Below are 21,417 nucleotides of genomic sequence, written 5' to 3'. Positions count from 1 at the left end.
TATACGTTAATAGACGATAGAATTTATGTATAGGTCACGCGTCATATCCAAAATTATTATAAATTTTTTAAATAAAAGATCTAACTGTTAAACTGTGGCGTCACTACGCCTAAAATATATCTATAGTCCCTTCTATATACAATATTTGTTGGTATAAGTCCAAGGGCATGAGAGTCAGCATCCGGATCTTTATCCTAATTATGAATGGCGTCATTCGTTCGGACTCAAGTAGGGGAGACGAGCACGAATTATACTCCTTCTCGCTCACTCTCGTTCCCATTCTCCTTTTCTCGTTAGATGGTCCCCACATATTATGCAGTGGTACGCGATATGCTGGCGTTTATAAAATGTGGGCCACTTCAGTACGCGGATCGTCGATGCGCGGATCGCATTACTCGAAGCCGAAGTCGATCGTCGACCTACGTCTATACGATGATCGAGCTCGTCGTTTTTCAGCATTCGGCTGTCAGGCTGTTTCAATGGTGCCGTTGGCTGCTTTATTACCTTTACGCGAACGTATCGAATCTCGGTGAGTGCGTGTAATTTAAAGTGATCGATTCTTTTCCGAAAATTTGTAAAAGAAGAAGAAATGTTTCATCTCTGTATTAAAAAAAAGATTTTGTAAAGTCACAAGAGTCTATCCGAAGTAATTACGAAATAATTATGTCTAATATTTGAACACAGATATGACTAATAATTATGATTTCATTATCCATTTTAGTACAAATATAGATAATAATTTTACGATTACATTATTATCATTTGATAACCTTATTTCGCGGTCATTGCCGAGGACATTAATGAGAAGTGTGATATAGTTTGTATAATTAACACATTTTTGTGACAATTACTTTAGATGCAATTAATCATCTTTACTAGAATCTTTAATAAGAAATTATTGTTTTAAATATTTTTATTTTAATAAATTTAAGTAAAATAAAATTTAATTAGTATATGTATATTATTAGTATATGTATCTTCCATCATGCTTCTGCATCGTGATATTTGACATTTTCTGATATGAAAAATAATTACTATCTTTTTACGTTAAGAGATATTACATATGTTGCATCAGATTTGACCTCTCGCAAGATAACATTTTCTATTTTTAAAAATACTAAAAGGATTAAGCTCTTAAAGAGTTGAAGTTTATACTCGTAATCAGTGGGGCTAATACCACATAGTAGGTTTTTCTTTTAGCGTCTATTAAATTGAATGTATGTCCATTAAATCGATAGAGAGAACTTTATTGAAAAAAAAAAAACTACGCTTACTTTACATATGTTGTCTCGCATTGGCGTTGTCGTTAACGTAAAGAAGACTCGTGCTTAAACTACGAAGCTATTGCACGGTTAAAGCTAGCCATCTGTCTCTGACTCGCGTGCATGTAGAAACTGGGCCGTCATTTCCCTTCGTGTTCAAACGCGCTTCCGCATGCCTCTTGAGACTGCTTCGTGCTTCAAGAGACGACGTTGTTTGATGCAGTTTGCTGAAAACACACTCGACGTGACATTACGGCGTGGACAATATGTCGCGTTGGAATGGAAACGGAAATAGATTCGAAGTGGCTTCGTTAGCGGAGAGCAGACCTTATAGCTATCGTATAGATACAGCATCGTATAATTTTCACCGCATATCGCTTGATCTGTAAAAAAAATTTTACGATTAGTGCTTCTGTTACATTTTCTTTGCCATTCGTTCGCTATTATTGTTGCAGTTTGGAATATCCGAATTACATTCTGGAATCTTCTATTTACGGAGTATATAAAGAGTATGAATGTTCTAGTCTTTTTGCAAGTATAATAAAATGATGATTGCATAACTTTATACACAAATTGATGCGAGAGATTAAGCTAAATACTTAAAATAAAATTGGAATTTTAAAACTTAGTACGAGAGTTTCAGCTAAACAGCTGACACTGTATTTGAAATTCAAAAAGTGCTATGCTGCATGTTGTAAATGTTATTCCATGGCATATGATTATAAAAAATATTAATGTACTCAAAAGTGATACTTTTGAATTTATTTTTTATTCTTTTTATTCTTCTATAAAAATATATCAATATTTTTCTGTCACGCTAACGTAACACGAATGGCATAAATATGTAAATCTCTTTTGTAAGACTTAATCCTTTCATGTGTGATATCGTTGGGTTGTTACTTGAAATTATAACGCGGGAATAGGTTTGCGAGACTGACATGTGAAACGAAATAGGTCAGAGCACCGCGCGTGTTGATAAAAACTCGGTTGAATTTCCAAGGTGTCGAGAGTTAACGCACAAATTAATAACGCCCACTATAAATCTAACCTGTCAACGTCGAATTGTCTAAATTGTTCACAATGAAAGATTTCCGGCGTAACTACACTGCGATATGTGACCGACGAGAAACGAGTTTCCACGGTTTCGCGTTACACCCTTCTGATGGCATTAGCATAAATAATGAGCCAGCTTTATTTGATGTCTTTATCATTGTGCCCTTTAATCCTGTTCCTTGTTTGCAGAAAAGCGGATCGGTTTTAACGCGCGTCGAAATCATAGTTGAGTACCATTAGAGAATTTCGCCTTTTCATCTCGATTTTCGCAAATCAACGAAAATACGTCTGTAAATAATATGTAAGAAGCAGTGATTGAGTAAGACGATTTACATCAATAATTTCTGCAATCGTCGCATACGTTGATGCACTTGCAAGTGCATCACATCCAGAGAAAGGTTTCTTCGATTGAAAGAAATGAATTTCTTCGTTATACGATTGAAGAAAAAAATTTCTTTGATTTTTAAACATTATTTTTTGAAATTAAATAAAAAAATTTATTTGACTTTTTTCTTTAACCGTATAGAGAAAGTAAAGAAACATTTCTTTGAATTGAAGAAACCTTTCTCTGGGTGCACAGCAAGCGCTCGCTTTGATTAGCAAATCTGTTCCACGCGCAATTAACCGTCCCATGAGCCGCGTAACGCCATCGATAGGCAAATCGAAAACAATTGGAAACAATTCGAACTCTACTCATCCGAGTGACATCAAAAGCTTGTCGATTAACTACATCCCGTTTTCTGCGCGCGCGTCGCGGCTTTTGGTCCTAGCCAGGCGGGGGAAGAGCCGTTCACAATTTACTATGACGGCACAGAACGATTGAGGGTCGTATTCAAGGGGATGTGAGTGGAGAAAAATGTAATTCGTCGAGATTATTGCTCTGCGAATCTTTAATTGAATAAGACAAATTCGGGGAAAAGATTTAGGTTTCCTTGATTTCATTTTAACAGAGAACGCAATAAGCGATTCTGAGTTATTTGGTACTATTGTATACTTTTTACTTAAAATATCATGAGAAGACACATACACAGTTAACTTACATACTTCGTATTATTTTAAAATTGAATTTGATGGTGTGACCTATTCTTTCTTTTCTTTTAATAATTACATTTATGTTTACAAAGATTTAGGTTATGAATATTTCATCATACCGAAAGTAATGAAAAACTTGTGTTATATTAATTTAGAGTGGCCTATTTCTTATACATAAAATTTACGTATCAGTAGCAATTTATGTACCAATATTATTGCTACTGATACGTAAATTCACTGAATGTCAATCACTCAATGTCAATAGCAATTTTAGGGTTAAATTTTCTTCTACAAAGATCAAAGTTGCTATGCGCCATTTCTTTCGTAACATCACCGCTTTTGCGTCCAATAATATCGCAATATTCGATTTATTAATTAGAGAGGGACCTTTGTCACCCTTCGCAAGGGAAGATTGGGGGAATCGAAAACACGATTAGGGTCTCCTCCCCCGACGGCGGTAGAAAACATTTTCCCGGGTCGGGGTCGGTAAACACGCGGATTCGCGCTGTCGAAGATTGACCGATCGTTGCAAGGGTGGCACGGTATCGGGCTTAGGTCGGCACGATCAGGATACTATTCCAACCGGCGAATCAATGGTGCCTGATTGGCCACGTTCTCGGCACCGGGGATGCCGATTACACAAGCCGTCGTATAACCATGAGCTACACAATGACACCCGTGATTTTCGAGCCGCACCCTTATGATTCTCTTCTCACATTGTCGACCTCGATGTAGTCCCATCTACGTGGTAGACGCTTCGCGGTGAGCTCGTTAGCAGTGCCTGGCTTGAACGCGATGAAATTAGCCGATTTTGCCGGACGAACAATGACCGACGGTCATTTTCACTCGGGCACAATGGTGACTCGGGAAATTGCGGCGGAAATTTTGCGGAACGCTTATCAATTGTAAAATGTGCTGAAATTACGAGCTGCGAGTGTTTCTAAAGGTCCGGCGTCATTCTTCTCCGTTCAGAAGTAGTTTGCGAAGTTGGCGGTTAATTTATCTTCTACTTTGCCAACTGCAAAATGCATCGACGCGAAGTGCACCGACGCTTTATTGCATAATTTATCGTTAGAGAGTTTCCGATTTCCTTGTACAAACTATAACGAATTTCAACGCGTGTATACTTGATGACGACCAAGTGAATCGTGATTCGTAACTCGTCATATATGTATATCTCAAATCATTCAATTTCTCTGTATCTTCTCGATGACAATACCGCGCAAATACGCATCGTCGCGCACGGCGCGATAAATTATTGATATTCTAATTACCTTGGAATAATTAGGAGATACCGTTGCGGTCATGCGGTTTCTAACGGCAAATGCGTTTCGACGTTCTATCGAGATCTCGCTAAATCGTATAGTAATCCGCTTCATTTGCGACGAATGCACGTTTCGCCATTATTAGCAGCTGCAAGCAATACAGAGTAACATGATTAATCGCGGGGCTAACGTGCAGAAAATAGAATTAACCGGTGCAGACTATTATCGGCGCGCATTTCCGTCAGCTTTGAAAATATTCGACGTCTACTTATATTATGTAGAAAGCGAGAGAGAGAGAGAGAGAGAGAGAGACGCTATATTAATCTTTTTATTATCAATGAAAACAACAATGTTGTTCCAAAACAAAAATAATTATTATATTGTGTATTTATTGTGTATCTTGTTCTGTACATTATCTCTCTAAATTCTTTGGAGTAGAATCTCATTCTAAAGAGAACAAATTGTGCCAGTTTTGAAAAAGAGTGGCTCAATTTTTAATCTTTAAGAGATTTGCTTTAAAAATCTTAGTGAGCTTATGTCAGATTATATTTATTAATGTAATATTAGTTAAAATTAATATTATTTTACTCTTCTGAGTATAATATTTACCGAGGAGTAATAACCTAATTTTGTTTACATTATACATGATCATTTTTTCAGGGTGTTTTAACATTCTAATTAAAATCACTATTATTAACAAGGTATTATATATAGTATTGATTACTTTCCGATTTATTTAAAAGCATTATGAATATGGATTTAATCATAATTTTTTGAAAAAAGTAAATGAAAACAAAATAAATATTAAACGGTATAAGCACAATGAATAGCGTAATATATTATGGCGATATATCAAAAAAATACAAATTTTAATTAATATAACGTTTTTTTTACGAGTTTTCAATAAAATTGCATATTTAAAAGTACATGAAAAACAGTTAATAAAATAGCAAGAAACTATGTTAAACGATATCCATATAAAATATTTTACAATTATTTACATATTTTTGCCGTCGGAGTATAAAAACCTGAGTGACAATTCTGAGGTTAAACGAAGATCCAATTACGGGGATGCTGTAAAGTATCCGCTAGTGATTTCTCTGAAAACACAATCTTTTTCGATTAATTTTACGTCGACTTTACTAGGTAATTCAAAGGGAGGGCACTAAATTTAAAGTTACGAGAATTAAGAACACCAGGGCGATAAATCCAACAAATTGCGCAAGTTTTCCGATAGGATCATGTCGATAGTACAAGAACGGACAATTAGACGAGTTTCCGAAATTGCATATGGAAATTAAATAGCGTCCGTGTACCAAAAATTTGTTTATATAGAATTATTTATTAAAAATCGATCCTCTTTCACCATTACTCTTAACGTGCTAGAATATAAATGTATTGTAAATTTATTGTGCTAGTATTGGTTACATTAAACCGGAAGATTCCTCCGCTTGTATCAGTCTGAATCCCCCTACAGTACGAGGGTGAAACCGATACCAGTGCAATTTTCTCAATTGCACGGCCCCACCCTGTCCTTTTATCAATACGCGTTCCTCTGGTGGTGCTAGTTATGTTTGATTTGGTGAGCCACTCGGTGAGATGAATGGTTTCCATACGTAATTACGAGATGGAAAAGTGTAGTTATTGCTTCCAAAGAGCCATTATTAAGACACTTTATGAATATCTTCATTGAACGTTGCGACAATAAATGCATCTAAATACATATACGTATCGTTAAACTACAGCTTTGCATTTCTATTTAAATATATGGGAATGCGCTATTGGACGATATAATTGTTTAGATTACCTAGCGAAATTCAGGCTATTTATCCGGCTATTAGCTCGGCAATAATAATAATCGCCAGCTACTCGAAACAACGACGTTGATTTACTGCCGCCTCGTGACCGCGAATTTGTGCTCGCACCGCTATCGCCAATTATCAAAGTGGAGCTTTATTCAGTTAGCGGAACGCTTGTTTAGCTAAGCGAGCCGCGATAAATCCGTATAATTTGACGTTTGCTCGGCAGCGTCTCGAATGGCAGAGAAGGAGGCAAAAAGAGGATCTTTACGTTTTTATGGCTGGCGATTCATCGGTTTGCCCTCTGATAAGTGCGCTTACTCCCAGTCTTTATTTTTGAAAATGCCAATAAAAGTCGACGGGATCGGGTGCTCGCGTGATCCACGGGATTTAGTTACTCATTTAAGTTTCATTTGCGTTACGTGCGCAATGTAGCCATGCAACGGTATACACACTTTCTCCCTTTTTCCTTCTCCCTGAGAGCCGATGCATCGCGCAACCCCGACACACGCGAGCAAGGACGACCGACGTCGTGTCGGCTCGATAAATCGGCCGGAAGGATACTACCAGCCATCACGACAGCTCCTTTTACGTAAGAATTCCACGGAACGTCGCGTAAGTGAAATTCCTCGTCCTCGAACGATGCGAATCGAACCTTATAGTCGCCAGATTCACTCCCGGATTTTTCAACGACAACCAGAATTATTAGACATCAGTGGTTCTCAGATTTTTTTTTTTTTAAATCACGGAACTTCTCTCAAACAGGAAGTTCTTTTTGCGCACTAAATGTTTATGCAAAGTTCTTCGTGAGCATTAAATGTACTTACTTTTGTCGGTTATCTTTTATAATGAATTTCATCATTTCCGAATTCTGTCTACCGAATCCTTGACACGACCTCGCGTTTCTAAAAAAAAAAATGAGTCTATGGAAAAGCATTTGATTGACGGCTGTAAAATGATACGGGCATGTAGGTATGGTGCGCTCGACGGCAAAAAAGTAATTAATTTCTTGCCCGCGCGTTTCGATCGATAGCTTCCAGATACTATGTCTATCCGAGATTCTCTGTGAAATAAGCGAAATAAGCTCTCTGGTGAGCGAAGAGTTTGTACCTGAACTTTTTTTAATCCCGTTTGCGTTGGCTCAAGTGTTGGCTGTCGAAAATTCTAAGACGGTTTTAAGAACTTAATCAGAGAGATATGTTCATTTTTACTCTTTCCCTTTTTAACTCGGATATTTTCTCATTCATATTATGCACGTAAAACGGAACACAAGCGAAACACGTGCATTCAACAAACTAATTTTGCTTATATTACACACGAAAAGGAGACGATAAATGGAATTATTGTATATTTACAGTTAATCTGGTTCTTTGTTCATTTCGGTGCTTCATTATCGATGCGCATTTACGGACGTAGAGAAATTACCGGTTTGTAGGAAATACCTCATTCTCTGGGTCCTTTCTAGCTGGCACAATATCTGTTATCAGATCGCGTAAATTTTCACCACAGTGCAATTTAAGCGGCGTCACTTCATAATTTATGATTAAAGCTTTATTCGCGCGATGCGAGATATATTACGCTGCGCAATGGCAGCGCTAACACGTACATAGAGATAGCGCGTGATGGAATATCCTTGTTGTCGAAGCGAGGCTCGATTGTTTCTATACATTGGAACTTCCACCCTCTGATACGTTTTCCTTCAAATTGATCGATTACCTGTCGAATATTTTCGCGAGCCGTGCGAAAGAAAGAGACCGACATTTCTACTGTCGTAATCTGAAGCATGGGATGCGAATCGAATTGTATGCAAATATAAGGTGGATGTCTTTATCTATGTCACTACTTTACAAAATTACATTCGATCTATTTTCAATATCGTGTTATAACTTAACAGCGCTCTCTAAAAGTGAATCAGTGTATTATCATTGACTTCAGTGCTACACTTATAACTGACGTAGTCATCAGTGAATATTTACTGCTTTTAGTAATAATACACTGATTCACTTCTAGAAGTTATGATTTTCTGCAGATTCAATCTGTAGAAACCATAACTTCTAAAAATGAATCAGTGTGTATTATTATGTGAGAAACAGTAAATATTCGCTGATATTACAGTTATAAGCATAGCACTGAAATCAGTGATAATACACTGATTCACTTTTTTAGACAATGTATTTTTATAAAAATATTTTATTATTCAAAGAAATAAAGAAGAAAAAAAGTCTTGTTTATGAACGAGGAAAAATAACGTATATTTGATACAAGTACATGAGAACCTAGATAGCACACAACATTAGTAAAACGTATTAAAGAATATTTGTACATTCTTAAAATGTTCTTATTAACGTCTTTAGAAGTATGGTGCTGTATGGGAAATTATTATTACAACGTGTCATATATAACACATATATCGCTTCTTTATTTCAAAAGTGTCACAAAAAATTAAGTTTTTTAAAAAAGAGGAAAAAATACAATAATTTTTCAATTTGACGGATGAACACTCGACACTATCTACGAGCTTTTGTGTAGAGCATGTGTCACTGTCTCTAGGATAATATATTTAATTATGTTTTTATCTATTATAATATATTTTTAATTTGTCATGTCACGTCGATTGTTTAACGGAATGTCCGTTTTGCTGACGTAGTAGGGGGGCAGCATCTTTGGGATAAAAAATGTTTCGGTGGAGAATGTCGTGCGAAATCGTCTCCTCGGTAGAATCGGTAACCGTCCGCCTTCGCACGCGGCATCCATTCTAAAAAGTATGTCAACCGGTACACTGATACGAATTATATAAAACTACCTTAAGTCCAAAGTTAAGCCCCTATCCTCGTATTTTAAGTCGTGTCAACTGTATAATTTCGCGATCGTTAGGCATAAAGCTCACATGAAACGATGGCAAACGATGGTACAGCAGTCGGTACCGTTATATTAAGCAAATATGTCCGACCACCACGACCAGGTTATGCCCGAGAGAGATCCTTAATACGCATAATTTATAGCAATTCCATGCATTTTGCGTGCCGGGATCGTAGCAGTGCAGCGCTCGCAATTTGTACCGCGATTATATACGTTCGCTCATTACATCATGGCATTCCGGGAGAAATTTCTGGTGAGCTTTTCGCCACATTCTGGGAATATGAGGCAAATTTTCATAATTGTCAGAACAACGCTTATTGACGGATTAATTCGATTACATAATATTTCATTATCCGAAAATTTAACCTGTTGTGTTGACAAGGATAGTGTGCATTAATTATAATTACGAGTAATTTACATCAAACAATAGATGTCAAATTATTGGGAAAAGCATAAAGCGTAATAGAAAAGCGTATTTAGAAAATTTTGAAAAAAAGTTTACTGTCTTCTTTTCTCGTTTCCGCTTTCAGTCCTTTTTTTTTTTTTGTAAATTGATCCAATTGTCTGGTTTTAGTAATTGACTGCTAATGATAGGATCAGTGATAATTATGGGCTATATCGGAGCCATCGAATGCGTGACTGACGATATTATACGGTTATGTCTACGGAACGTCCATAATCAATATCTACGAGAGATGCTGTAATTAATTTCATGGACCGAAATCTGAGTCGCGCGATTACCGCCGTATGTGCTCACCATCAGTTTATAGCTTTCGGTTTATAGCAATACATGTCGTAAAGGGTTTAGTTTGGGATTTTGTCGATGAGACGAGAATCACTTTATCAGGCTCTTAGTTGAGGCGAGAGACGAGTTGCCTGGATAAACGCGCATCAGATTTGCAATGGTATAAGAAGCAGCATCGCTCTTAACGATAAGAGACTTTATTAATGAAAGACACGTAAGGAAACTCACAGAACAGATGAGCCATGTATCAACACACTGTTCAAAGTACCTCCTCGTTAGTGATTTACATGGGACTTGGAGTTTTCAGACTTAGGAACTGTGTAACGAAGAGTTCACGTTGAAAGCTTAACATTTCGTACTTTTCTCTCCACTAGTTTTTTCTGTACAATCTTCTTAAAGTATTATTCCCGTAATACAATTAAATATGATTTTTATATACTATTGTTTAAAAATTTTATATTTTATAAGTAATATATGTATAGTTATCTTTATACTTTGACAAATATTTTTTTATCGTTTCATTATAAAAGCATTTTCTATTTAATTCCTATTTAATTTTCTGTGAAAAATTTTTACTTTTCAAAGTTTGGAAAATTTCTTTTACGAGAAAAATGCAATAATTTTCTTGCTGAGTTATCGCCGCGTCAACGTGTAAATGTTAAACAAGAGCGGCGTGAAAATAATTAAAAGTTTGCCATGTTGATGAGCTTTTCAGACACGGCGCGTCGTGACATTGTTCACCATTCCAGGAGCGTTCCAACGGCGTGAAACTTTATGAAAAAAATCATTACATCGCAATGCCTGTCACGCAAGAATTTCGTTATAATTAAGCTCTCACAACGTATAGGCGTATATCTCACAATACTTTCACATAAATTTATTGTCGCTCCTAGAACTCTGGAAGATTCCTGAAATTACTTCTTATCGCGCTGCATAGCAGGCAAAATTGTAGTTTTATTAAACATTGTAAAGATACATTTGCATCAATAACAACGCACGATTATGTATTTAAAATTTTCATAAATCGAAAAGTCGGGGTTTATCGGAATTCCTCGAACCATCTTCACGCCCGCAAGTATTATTTCCCGCGATCCTTTTTCATGTCCGATTTATAGAAAGGATAGCAGCTTCCACTTTCCATCGATCGTCCATATCTGCATTCCGCCCTGTGGTGTTTCCTCGAAAATGCGGCGGTGGAATGTTGGATATTGCGACGATGTTACAGATAGCTTTGAGAATAAAATATTCACTAGCATATAAATATTTCGAGACATATCTGTCGATAGTAATAATGTGCGGTGTATCGAGATGTATTTTTTCGGTAAAAACTTTTACGACGTACCAGCGCGTTTGCTTTTCCCTTTATCCTGATCCTGAGCAGTCTACGCGGGTCGCGATTATAGACGCAGTATATATTCTATAAACATACCCGTGGTATAGTAGAAGTAATTAAAAGTTTCGCTCATTGAGACGGAAGTTTCGCGCCTAGATACCAGCGGCGGTACTCGCGACGCTTTCAGAAGCGTCCCGACGTCGGGTATACTAAAAGCAGCGATTGTTGTTGGCGCTGAAATTGTTTACAATGATCACAAATGTAATATGGTAGAAATTATATACGGCGTTCTCGCTGCTGAGGTATATGCTGGTCCGGAATGTAAATGCAAATGATTTGTGAACTTTCTAAAAGCAATTTTATTTTAAATATAAGCTTGCTTTTAAACGTAAAAATAAAAAAATATTTTTTTTATATTTAACATAAAGGTTAATTTATCCATCTTTTAATTTTTAAAAGACTGCGTACCATTAATTCCCTTTAGGATGAAAGACTAGCGGCTTTGTTCAGTACGCTTTTGTGAGTAAAACGAAGAAAACTACTCATTGGAGACTTTTTTGAATGCATCCACATCACTCCTTTATTTTAAAAGTGACATAACTCAGAAAAGTTTGAAAAAAAAATCACAACTTAAATACAAAAAAGGCTGTTTTTTTAAAGATTCTGAAACAAAAAGTAACATCTGATTATGTTAATAAAAAAAAATTTTTTTTACCGATATTATTTGATTGGTCAATCATTTTTTATTAAGTTAAAAAATAATTTTTCATCTTTTCTTGGAAAGTACTTAGTTTTATTAATTGTTTCACTTTAGAAAGAAGGGAGTGCGGTGTAAAAAAATAACCGACTGCATCAGACTGACACTTAGAGCGACGACAGACTTTGATTCGTTTGCATATCGATGTCGTTAAATAAAATTTGACGAATCCTTGCAAGAATAAATCAAATCGTTACATTCAGCAAACTTCAATTGAATTTTCGGCATGGAATTGTTAAAACTTTCTTTTTCAAGAAGGAACGACGGATGATGGTCTTGCCGGCAAAGTTTTGGGACTCGCTAATATAATATCACACTAACGCAAGTTCTTCCTCCATGCCGACAAAAGAAAGTCCGAAGAATAACGCGAGCTTACAGACGAGCGCTTTAATTCCAAACGATTTCAACTTGCAATCGATTCATCATTTCTTTTTTTACGCGCTCGAACAAGCACGAAACTCTCGATGATTGTTTCAACAATTCCTGCATTTTACCGAAGAAGAAATATCGCTGCAGCTACATAGGTGCATGGAGCATGGTAACATGAAATAATTGGAATTGTGAAATCCGTATCTGAAAGGTATGAATACCTACAAACTCGTTTGCAAATCTATTCTTCTTTTCTTTGCATGAGGAAATATATTTTTCTATGTATTGTGCGAATCATTTATACGGAGAAAGAATATTTTTAATCGCAATATATAATTTTTCTTTTATATAATAATATCTTTTAAAATCGTGCATTATCGAAAAGTATAAAAATAATATTAAATTAATACATAAAAGTATTAATTTAATACGATAATGTTAAATTTCTGTTATATTCATAGTAATATTCATGCTAGAATTCGAGGTGGCTTTAAGAAAATATTGATTTTTAACTTCTTAAAGTTCCTTAAATTTGCCACAAGTATTGTTGAAACTTATTGCATCGGGTGGAGTTATCAGTATATAGCCGAATTTATGATCGATATTCACGATAATGTCAACCGGTATGACGCAGCGTGGAAAAAAGGAGACGAAGCGACGGAAAAAGGGGAGAAACGCGGAAAAAAGAGAAGCGAAAAAGCATCGAGCGGCGATGGTCGCGTGGAGCCACAGGTATCCCGCAGAATTGCGCGACTTTCGGTCTACCATTCCGACCTACAGGTTGTTCCAAACCCCGTCGAGATTCTTCTATCTTCCTTTTACATTTTGAAAATTTATCACTGTCCGCTGTGCAGGTAATACGTGGGACAATAAAATTGCGGAACTTTAAATTTTCTTCTTAAGACTGTATTCTACTTTATTTTCTGTCTTATATTTATATTATCTTTTATTTTACGTATTATATCTTCCTAATGTTACTTTCGTAGTATTGTGATGTCTTCTTATCGTTAATGTCTGCGATAAATTCGTCGATAAATTCTTTCGAAATTCCTGCGCATTTATTATACGTCAATGAACATTGAATAGATTTCTAGTGTTGCATTATACATGCACAGAAATGCAACAGTCTCGCGCTTAACGAGTGCCGATTAAAGCGCGCCGCGCTGTCTCGCTCGGCAGACGAACCGTCGTAATTCACGGGTGCCTCGGCAATATTTCACCGCACATCTCCAAATCGGCAAAACTCTTCCTGCACTCGACTACATTTTTAATAAATCAACCGTACTGCTCGCCCACTCCCGTCCGACCTTCCATTCCCTTCGCACCACCGCCCTTCTCCGTCATCCTCTTCGCCCTTTCTCGCCCACGCGCGGCGCTGGATTTAGGTACACGTTCGGGCTTTGCTGAGCAAAAATTTCTCGTAACATCATTTAATTTCGTGATTCTCTAAGATTAATAATCTTATAATTCTCTGGTTTCGCTTTTCAATTTTTAACAGAGGAGTATAAATTAAAGTTACTTCATTTCCTTAACATCTAATATTTTCGCTATATAATACTCGGTTTATATAATATAAAACTATATAAAAATTGAATATTTACGGTACAAATAAGAACGCTGTCTTTTCACGATAGAACAGTGCAATTAAGTTACTTATCTTTCTCCCTTCCCCCCCCCACTCTTTTTCTCTTTCTTTAAATATTCTTTTATAATTTGATTGCAAATTTATTATTATACAATAAAGTTCAAGAAGGAGAATATCAACAAGATCGGCCGGAAAATAAATTGGCGTAGGGAGTTCTCGTCCTTAAATCCATCCCTGCTTGGCGCGGCGTATGCGCGTGCCATGGTCGTTCGTGTACCCCCTCAACCCGCCATAGTATTGATCCACGACCATCCCTCACGCCGTACTCCACCGCCACGCTGTATGTATGGGAAATGGTAGCAGCAGCAGCAGCAGCAGCAGCAGCAGCAGCAGCAGCAGCAGCGAAGCGACGGCGTTGAGGGATGCGGGGGAGTGTTGGGGTAAAGAGGGGCTGCTGGGGAACCCAAACCGAAACCCCAACCCCGCAAACTGAATCGAGCCTCTCCTGCTTGCTTTCGCTCTTTGCCCTCCTCGGCCATACCGTTCCGTTTTATCCCTCGTACCAACACCCACGCAAACTATACGTGAACAATTTGATCACACATGAATGATTGTCAGGGTGTGGGTGTACGTGCGTAGATGCATGAGCTCTCCATACAAGAATTACGCGTAACTGAGATGTGTAGAGTACGTGATGTTTATGAAATTGGGATGACTGAGAAAGTGGAAAAAACAGCTCGCTGCTCCATTGTGCGAGCGATCTATTATGAAAGAAGTGAGAATCGTGCCCTGAAAATATTGTTAAAGTAAATATAGGTTCACGTGCGAAACAACTTCTGTCCGTTTCCGGAGGTCTGTTCAATTTATGATTTTTACCCACGAGTTTTGACACACAGTACGAAAAATATTTTCTCGTTTTTTTTTTTTCGAATAACAATTTCGACCTCTGCATTTGCGAAAATACATCTTCTTACATAACAAAATTATTTTTACTACACAGCAAAAATATTTAAGATTGTATATAATTGGAATTTTAGATCGTTTCTCCGTCGTCTCTTTTTTTCTGTATTAAAAAAATCTAATCCTCGCTCGTACTCGCTTGCACCATGACATTCAACATGGCTGCGTGTCCCACCGACTGACGAGAAAATGAGAAAGGGCGGCCGCTGGTGGACGGGGTTGGCGGTGGTAAGGGGTGACGGAGCGCGAGCGAAAGGGAAAATCGAGGAGAAGTGCGACCCGCGTGCGTTTAACCCCCGAAAAAGAAATTCATCGTGAATCCACTTTGAGAGAAAGCGAGCTCTCCGTGGAGTACAAAGAATCGGAGTATTGTTTACTCTGACGTGATGGGAGGAAAGTGAAGCGGGGGTGCATCGAGGGGATGGCTTCGGGGTGGTTGACTGGAAGGAGAGAGGATTGTCGAGAATTCGACCACGCGATAAAGGGATGACAACGGTGATTCGCTCGAGTTGGCTGAGCCAGACTTCCGACCCCTTTCTCTCTCCGTCTCTCTTTTTTTATTTAGTGGCTGAAAAGCGCACGGTCGAACGAAAACGAGAGGATGTCGGTATGCGAATCGAGGTGGCCAATTGTACATATTCGGGGCTTTTCGTCTCTCTCGGTCCCTCTTGCTGTGTCGCGAGATCTCTTTGGGGAAAATTGCTTATTAAGCACTACAACGATGAACTCTCAATCCTTTGATCAAAGCACCATGACGTTTGCTCTGCTTATCGTGAATCCGAAAGCATATAGCATCCCCGATGATTTTACTACGAGTTTGCAATTGGGGCTACGAGTTCTTTACGAGAATTGTGATGCTTAAATTTAGGCTCGTTAAGATGAAAATGAGTTAGAACATTCTCTAAACGTACACTGATTTGAGACTCTTTATTAAAGAGATTTTCTATTAAAGACAACGAAGTAAAGAAGGTTAAGCAAAAAGGAGCATACAGCCACGCTAGAGATGTCAAAAAGTTATAATTCAATAAATAATAAACATTTTACATAGTAGACGTTTCGGTCACCATTTGACCATCCTCAGTACAAAAATAAACAACGAAGTAAATTGTGTTATAAATTTTATTAATAATTTACTTATATTTTGAATAAGAACTTCTATAGATAAAATAAATATGGAATCTATGTATATATATCGCATGAGCGAAATATGCTGGTTTTTGAAAACATATTTATTGTTATCAGATATCACGGTGGTAACTCTATCTCTTTTCCATCTGAAGTTTTACAGGGTGATGGATGTGCGAGCACATTGACTTGCAATTGATGATTCCTAGTACGATCATCCTACATATCCCTACATCTCATTTCCCTATGCCTCAATTTTACCAGGGTTAGAAAATTAAAAGTTGTGAAAAAGGTGACAATGTAAATTTGTTTTGAGAACTCAAATTTCAATACGATCATAGCTTGATGACACTGTTCCGAAGGAATATATTAAAGTGCCACAAATATAAGAAATTGTTAGCTCTTTTAATTAATGGCGGCTCTACCTGTATACGTATAAATTCTTTGAAATTATTTTCCATACAATTAAACTAAAATATGTTTTTCAAATGTGAAGAATAGATCTTCATCGGAATAATCTTGTGAATATAGACATTGTCTCTCGATTTCTATTGTAAGATTACTCGTTGACTTTAGGAACAAAAATAAAGATAAATGTTTTCTCGTTAAATGTTTTCCCTCTCACCTTTAATTTTGTCTTGATCGTCTTGATTGTATTTTTTTTATTTTCTTGTTTAATATAATTCTATTTCTATAAATACGAAAATATTGCTTGACTCACATAGCTCCTTAATTAGATTATTTAAATTTTAATTCGCTGATAAGTCTTATTAGATATTTGTTTTCATTTATTTTTAAATTGTTTTATATATTTCGTAAGCTTGTTAAAATGCTAGAATATTAAGCAATTTAATACAATAACGAAGAATCGCGAAAAGTGAATGGCAGCAGAATTTCTAAAGAATCTTTGTATTTATTCATGAACTTCTTGTTTCACAGCCTCATTCAAATGACGATAATTAACGGGAAATTGCTCGTAGAGCCCTGTATATTTACTTGTAAAGCAAAAAGCGGTACTATTGTATTATTGAAGGCTATATTGAAGTCTGTATCTTTTAAGTACAAATTTAATGTCATTATTTTCTGAAATTTATTAAATTCACATCAAATAGTTTGGTAATTGTTTCGGTAATTGCGCCAGTTTTTAAAATAAAATTTTTTATATAATAAAAAATCATTCCAGGTTATATATATATATAAATGAAAACTGTAGTTATATTACATTTTATTATATTTAATTAATAACATTTCATATTCACGGAATAGATTTTTTAAGTGAAATTTTCGTAAATTTTTTAAATAAAAAGATTGTTTTTATTTGCACTCAGATATTAGTCTTTTTATTATTGTCTTTTTATTTTCTTTTGAAGAAATCTTATACCTCGTCGCGACTGAGAACACTGACTTAAGAAATATCGATTTCAGATTTGGTTTTTTTTTTGAAAATCAATATTTATGTAATGTGTTCAATACATACGTGTCAACGAATGATTGTTCGATACGTCATATTAATACAATCATTTATCCTGTCTCCCATTTCGATAGCTTTACTGTCTGTTGTCTAAATTGTAACATTAATACGTATAGAAATCAATAAGTACCACTGAAAGGCTGATTGTTTTTATGTACGGACTGACGGTGCAGCGTGCAACCGTCGCCATCTGCTAAATCGTCGCATACATTAGATCGATGAAACACGTAGTTCGAGAATTTAAGCAGCATGCATATTCATGAACGTCGCCTTTCTCGCCGAGTGACTAATTTTACTGCCATTTTTGTTGGGAAGCGTCAAATTAAGACAAGGAATTACACTTTAATTTGACACGAAACTGTATTGTTAATACACATTTGGCGCTAAATATGACTATTTTATTTGTTTTGTGTTAAAAACGATTTTTTAATTAAAAAAAAATACAGCAATTATACCGAAGTTATTAAATATAGTAGCTTAAATGGAGGTAAAACTATTATCGAAGAATAAAAAACTATTATCGAAGAAATGAATGTTCAAACAGATACGATAAGAAATTAGTTTCTAGTAAGAAACGTAGTTTATAATATCTACTCTTTCGCGAAAAATATTTATTAGTTAGTTCTTAATGCAGTTTTATTTTATATGATTGATGAAGTTTATTAATATTATAATATGAATATTATCGATTTAATCATAATTTGCCATGACAATAGAATGGTCGTACCACTATTGTTTGACGATACATTCCACTGTGTTATTAAATTTCAAAAAACTTTATCAAAAATATCAAATAAAGATATTAAATATATTAAAAGGGGATATTAAATTTATTAAATATCGATATTAAATACAATTATTAAAAGGTATACCAATGACAGACTCTATTATCTCCGACCTCATCGTAACCGCAATGCATATATGCTCATGCAATTGTTATAATGATATTCGAAATAAAATACATTCATTTGTGGGCAATTCCAATGCAAATACCGAATTTGGTTTCATCGACGTCCATCAGGGAGTCGGTGGCGGCGGCTCGTTTGGAAGTAAATCGCATCGATGGCCAGTACCGTCGACTGTGTACGGCGTGGTGAAATAAAAAAATAAGGGGAAATTAAGATAAAGCGATCGTGTCGGATTGATCGAAGCATGTTGCTTCGCGAACGATCGATTGCTTCTGGAAGCTAAATTGGAGCGGCTTGTAACGTTCGCCCTGGTTTCGGTCGTGGACGGAGACTAACGGCTGTTCCTGTCGATAATAAATTGCCTCCGAGCAACTTCGAGAGCAGTCAGAAGCGAGAGCCTTCTTCGAAGTTTTCTCTTATCTGTTATATTACTAGATAAATTAAAAATATTACAGTAGTAATATTTTTAGACGGGTAGAGTAACTAGCAAAATATTTTTATTGTGCTCTTAAATTAATGTGTTAATTTTTTTTCATTATATAGAATACAGACGTCTTAATTATATGCTTTGTCTATAACTCAGGTATTCCGAAGATGAATTCCAATTTTTTCCCAACGATTTTAAAGCTCTTTCTTTTGCTTTCTCTCTCTCTCTCTCTCTCTCTCCTCTTTCTATTCTACCTGAAATTGAAGTGATTTGTAAGGATCAGGTTGAATTCTCGCGTCGCGGACATGCGAAGATGAGATGCGAAAGAAAAGAGCGGGTTCATCGAGCGACACGTTTTCCCGGCAAATTGCGCAGAATAAATACGACGGAAGCGAATGATTTACCGATTTAATATCCGGCTGACTCTTTATTTTACTCCTTCAGAGCTACCTTCTCATTGAATTTTTTATCGCTTGGATAAGCGCGTTACTCCTTTACACTGCGCTCATTAACACGCCGGAGCGATGGCAGTCATTGCAGATCGTCGCTTTTGCACTCTCACGTTTGCGATCCTTACTTGCGAGGTGCAGCACCCTGTGCTTACCGTCGCAGAGAGATCTGTTATTGGATTTCCACTCGGTTGAATCCTTCGCCAAACGCGTTCGTCTCCTCTGCAGCGATTAGAAGAGGCGATCCTGAAATACACTCTGAGGATACTCACTCGAATCTGATGCCGGCGATACTCGGGGACATCTTTGCCGTAGGGAAGTTTATAGTATGATGGGGTACATAATCAAAGTCGATAAGGGTAACGAGATGTAAAAAGACACGTCATATAAATATTCACAAAATCATCTTATCGTACTATTTGGTATGTTTTATTTTGTAACTTTATTTTGAAATATTTTTTATCTATTTTAAAATTATATCAAATATTTATAAATTATATCAAATTATATGTTATCTTTATATGTATTTCATAAATCTTTTTCCGTAAAATTTCGTTATTATACCGTTCCTTTACATTAAAAGTGACACAACTAAAAAATGTGAGTTTTGAGTTATTACGTTAAATGAGTTAGCTAAAGATTACTCTATTATTAAAAGTAAACTAACTTTATTAATTATCAAAAATAAACTAACTTACAATTTCATAGTCTGTCCGCCAAATAACACTTGTGTGGTCCTTGATATTTTTTTTAAGGGATTACAATACTCTGTACAAGAATAACACGTTTTAATTATATCGCTTTTGCAAATAAAAAGGAGACAACATTTCGACAGAGAATGTTTAGAATTAACAATATAATAGAATTAAGATTTGTTGAAAGAAGAAGTCGTTTGTTTTAAATTTAGTTACTTTAACTTCAATATAAATATAAACTGTTAATGATATTTTGATTGTCATTTTTGATGAGTTATTTTGGAGTTGTTATACTTTTGCAGAATATCAAAATTGTCTCGGAAATGGTGATTTTTTAAGAGTTATGAAATGGAAATGACAAAAATGACATTTGATCACGTTTCTGAAAGTATACGGTTTAAATTAATTATTTGTCAGGATTAGTCAAGAATGTTTACAGTAAAGTTAAATAATAGTTTTTCCTCTTTTCTGAAAAACTTAATTTTTTAAGTTGTACAGTTTTGAAGTAAGGGAATGATATTGTTTTTAAAATAGATTTTCTCTCAATTATTACGCTGCAAGAATTAATTTGCTAGACTAGTTAAAATCGATTTAAGATATGAGTCTTTTGTATGGTTTATTATCTTTTGTTCGGTGCTTTCAACAGCGTTCAACATGAACGCGAAAGTCCAAAGCTGATGCTTATCAGTCTCCGTCGTCCGTGTAATATGAGACTCGTGTAAACGTATCTTAAATCGAGGTCATTTGTTCATCCCCGCGACGAAAATCCCCCGAAATTTCTCCGCTGCAGGTCTTGGCGTGGATTTACGAGATTGCGGCGGGCGGACCGGCTTAAATCGAGAAAATTGGCTTCGGGAATGCTGATTACGGGACTCTTGACCTCGCGACAGAGAGAGAGAGAGAGAGAGAGAGAGAGAGAGAGAGAGAGAGAGAGAAATAAAGAGACATTACGACCGACTCTTCTCTCGCAAAATGAAGATTGTTTTTGAACATCCTGTCGCCATCGGATTAGTTTCGTCAATACGAACTGTAATGTTCTACCAGTAGCAAATCTAAGCTCAACTTTATAGAAGGATGAGAGATATAAAATACAAACTAACCTTATTTTTATTAATGTCCTTTTTAATTTTTTTTATATTAAAAATACTTTTTTTTTCATAATCTTAGAATTACGTGAAATTAATTATTATTTTTAGCATGAAAGATGTAATACAAAATTTGTGAAGTTGCATATTATATCTAATATCTGTATACATTTTGGTAATGGTAAAATTTTAATTGAGATAATTCTGCAATGAAATTATCGGAAGCTTAAAGAAAACT

At 35.9% G+C, this 21,417-nt stretch overlaps 1 protein-coding gene across 4 annotated transcripts in view; it reads left to right on the top strand.

The window, feature by feature from the left end:
- The window catches only part of LOC108746010 (liprin-beta-2), a 141,806-nt gene that overhangs the window by 17,396 nt on the left and 102,993 nt on the right, over positions 1-21,417 (top strand). The window contains exon 1 of one of the 4 annotated variants that reach the window (XM_018482475.1): positions 375-529. The exons of the other annotated variants lie outside the window; for them this stretch is intronic. Within the exon in view, the coding sequence (XP_018337977.1) occupies positions 433-529 (97 nt within the window). The 5' untranslated portion in view covers positions 375-432. Of the gene's footprint in view, positions 1-374; positions 530-21,417 lie in introns of those variants that run through there. 4 annotated transcript variants of the gene reach the window in all.

Source organism: Trachymyrmex septentrionalis, unplaced genomic scaffold (assembly GCF_001594115.1).
Source record: "Trachymyrmex septentrionalis isolate Tsep2-gDNA-1 unplaced genomic scaffold, Tsep1.0 scaffold16, whole genome shotgun sequence".
Lineage (NCBI taxonomy): Eukaryota > Metazoa > Arthropoda > Insecta > Hymenoptera > Formicidae > Trachymyrmex > Trachymyrmex septentrionalis.
Note: the sequence above shows the minus strand (reverse complement) of the source record. Positions and strands in the feature narration are given on the sequence as shown.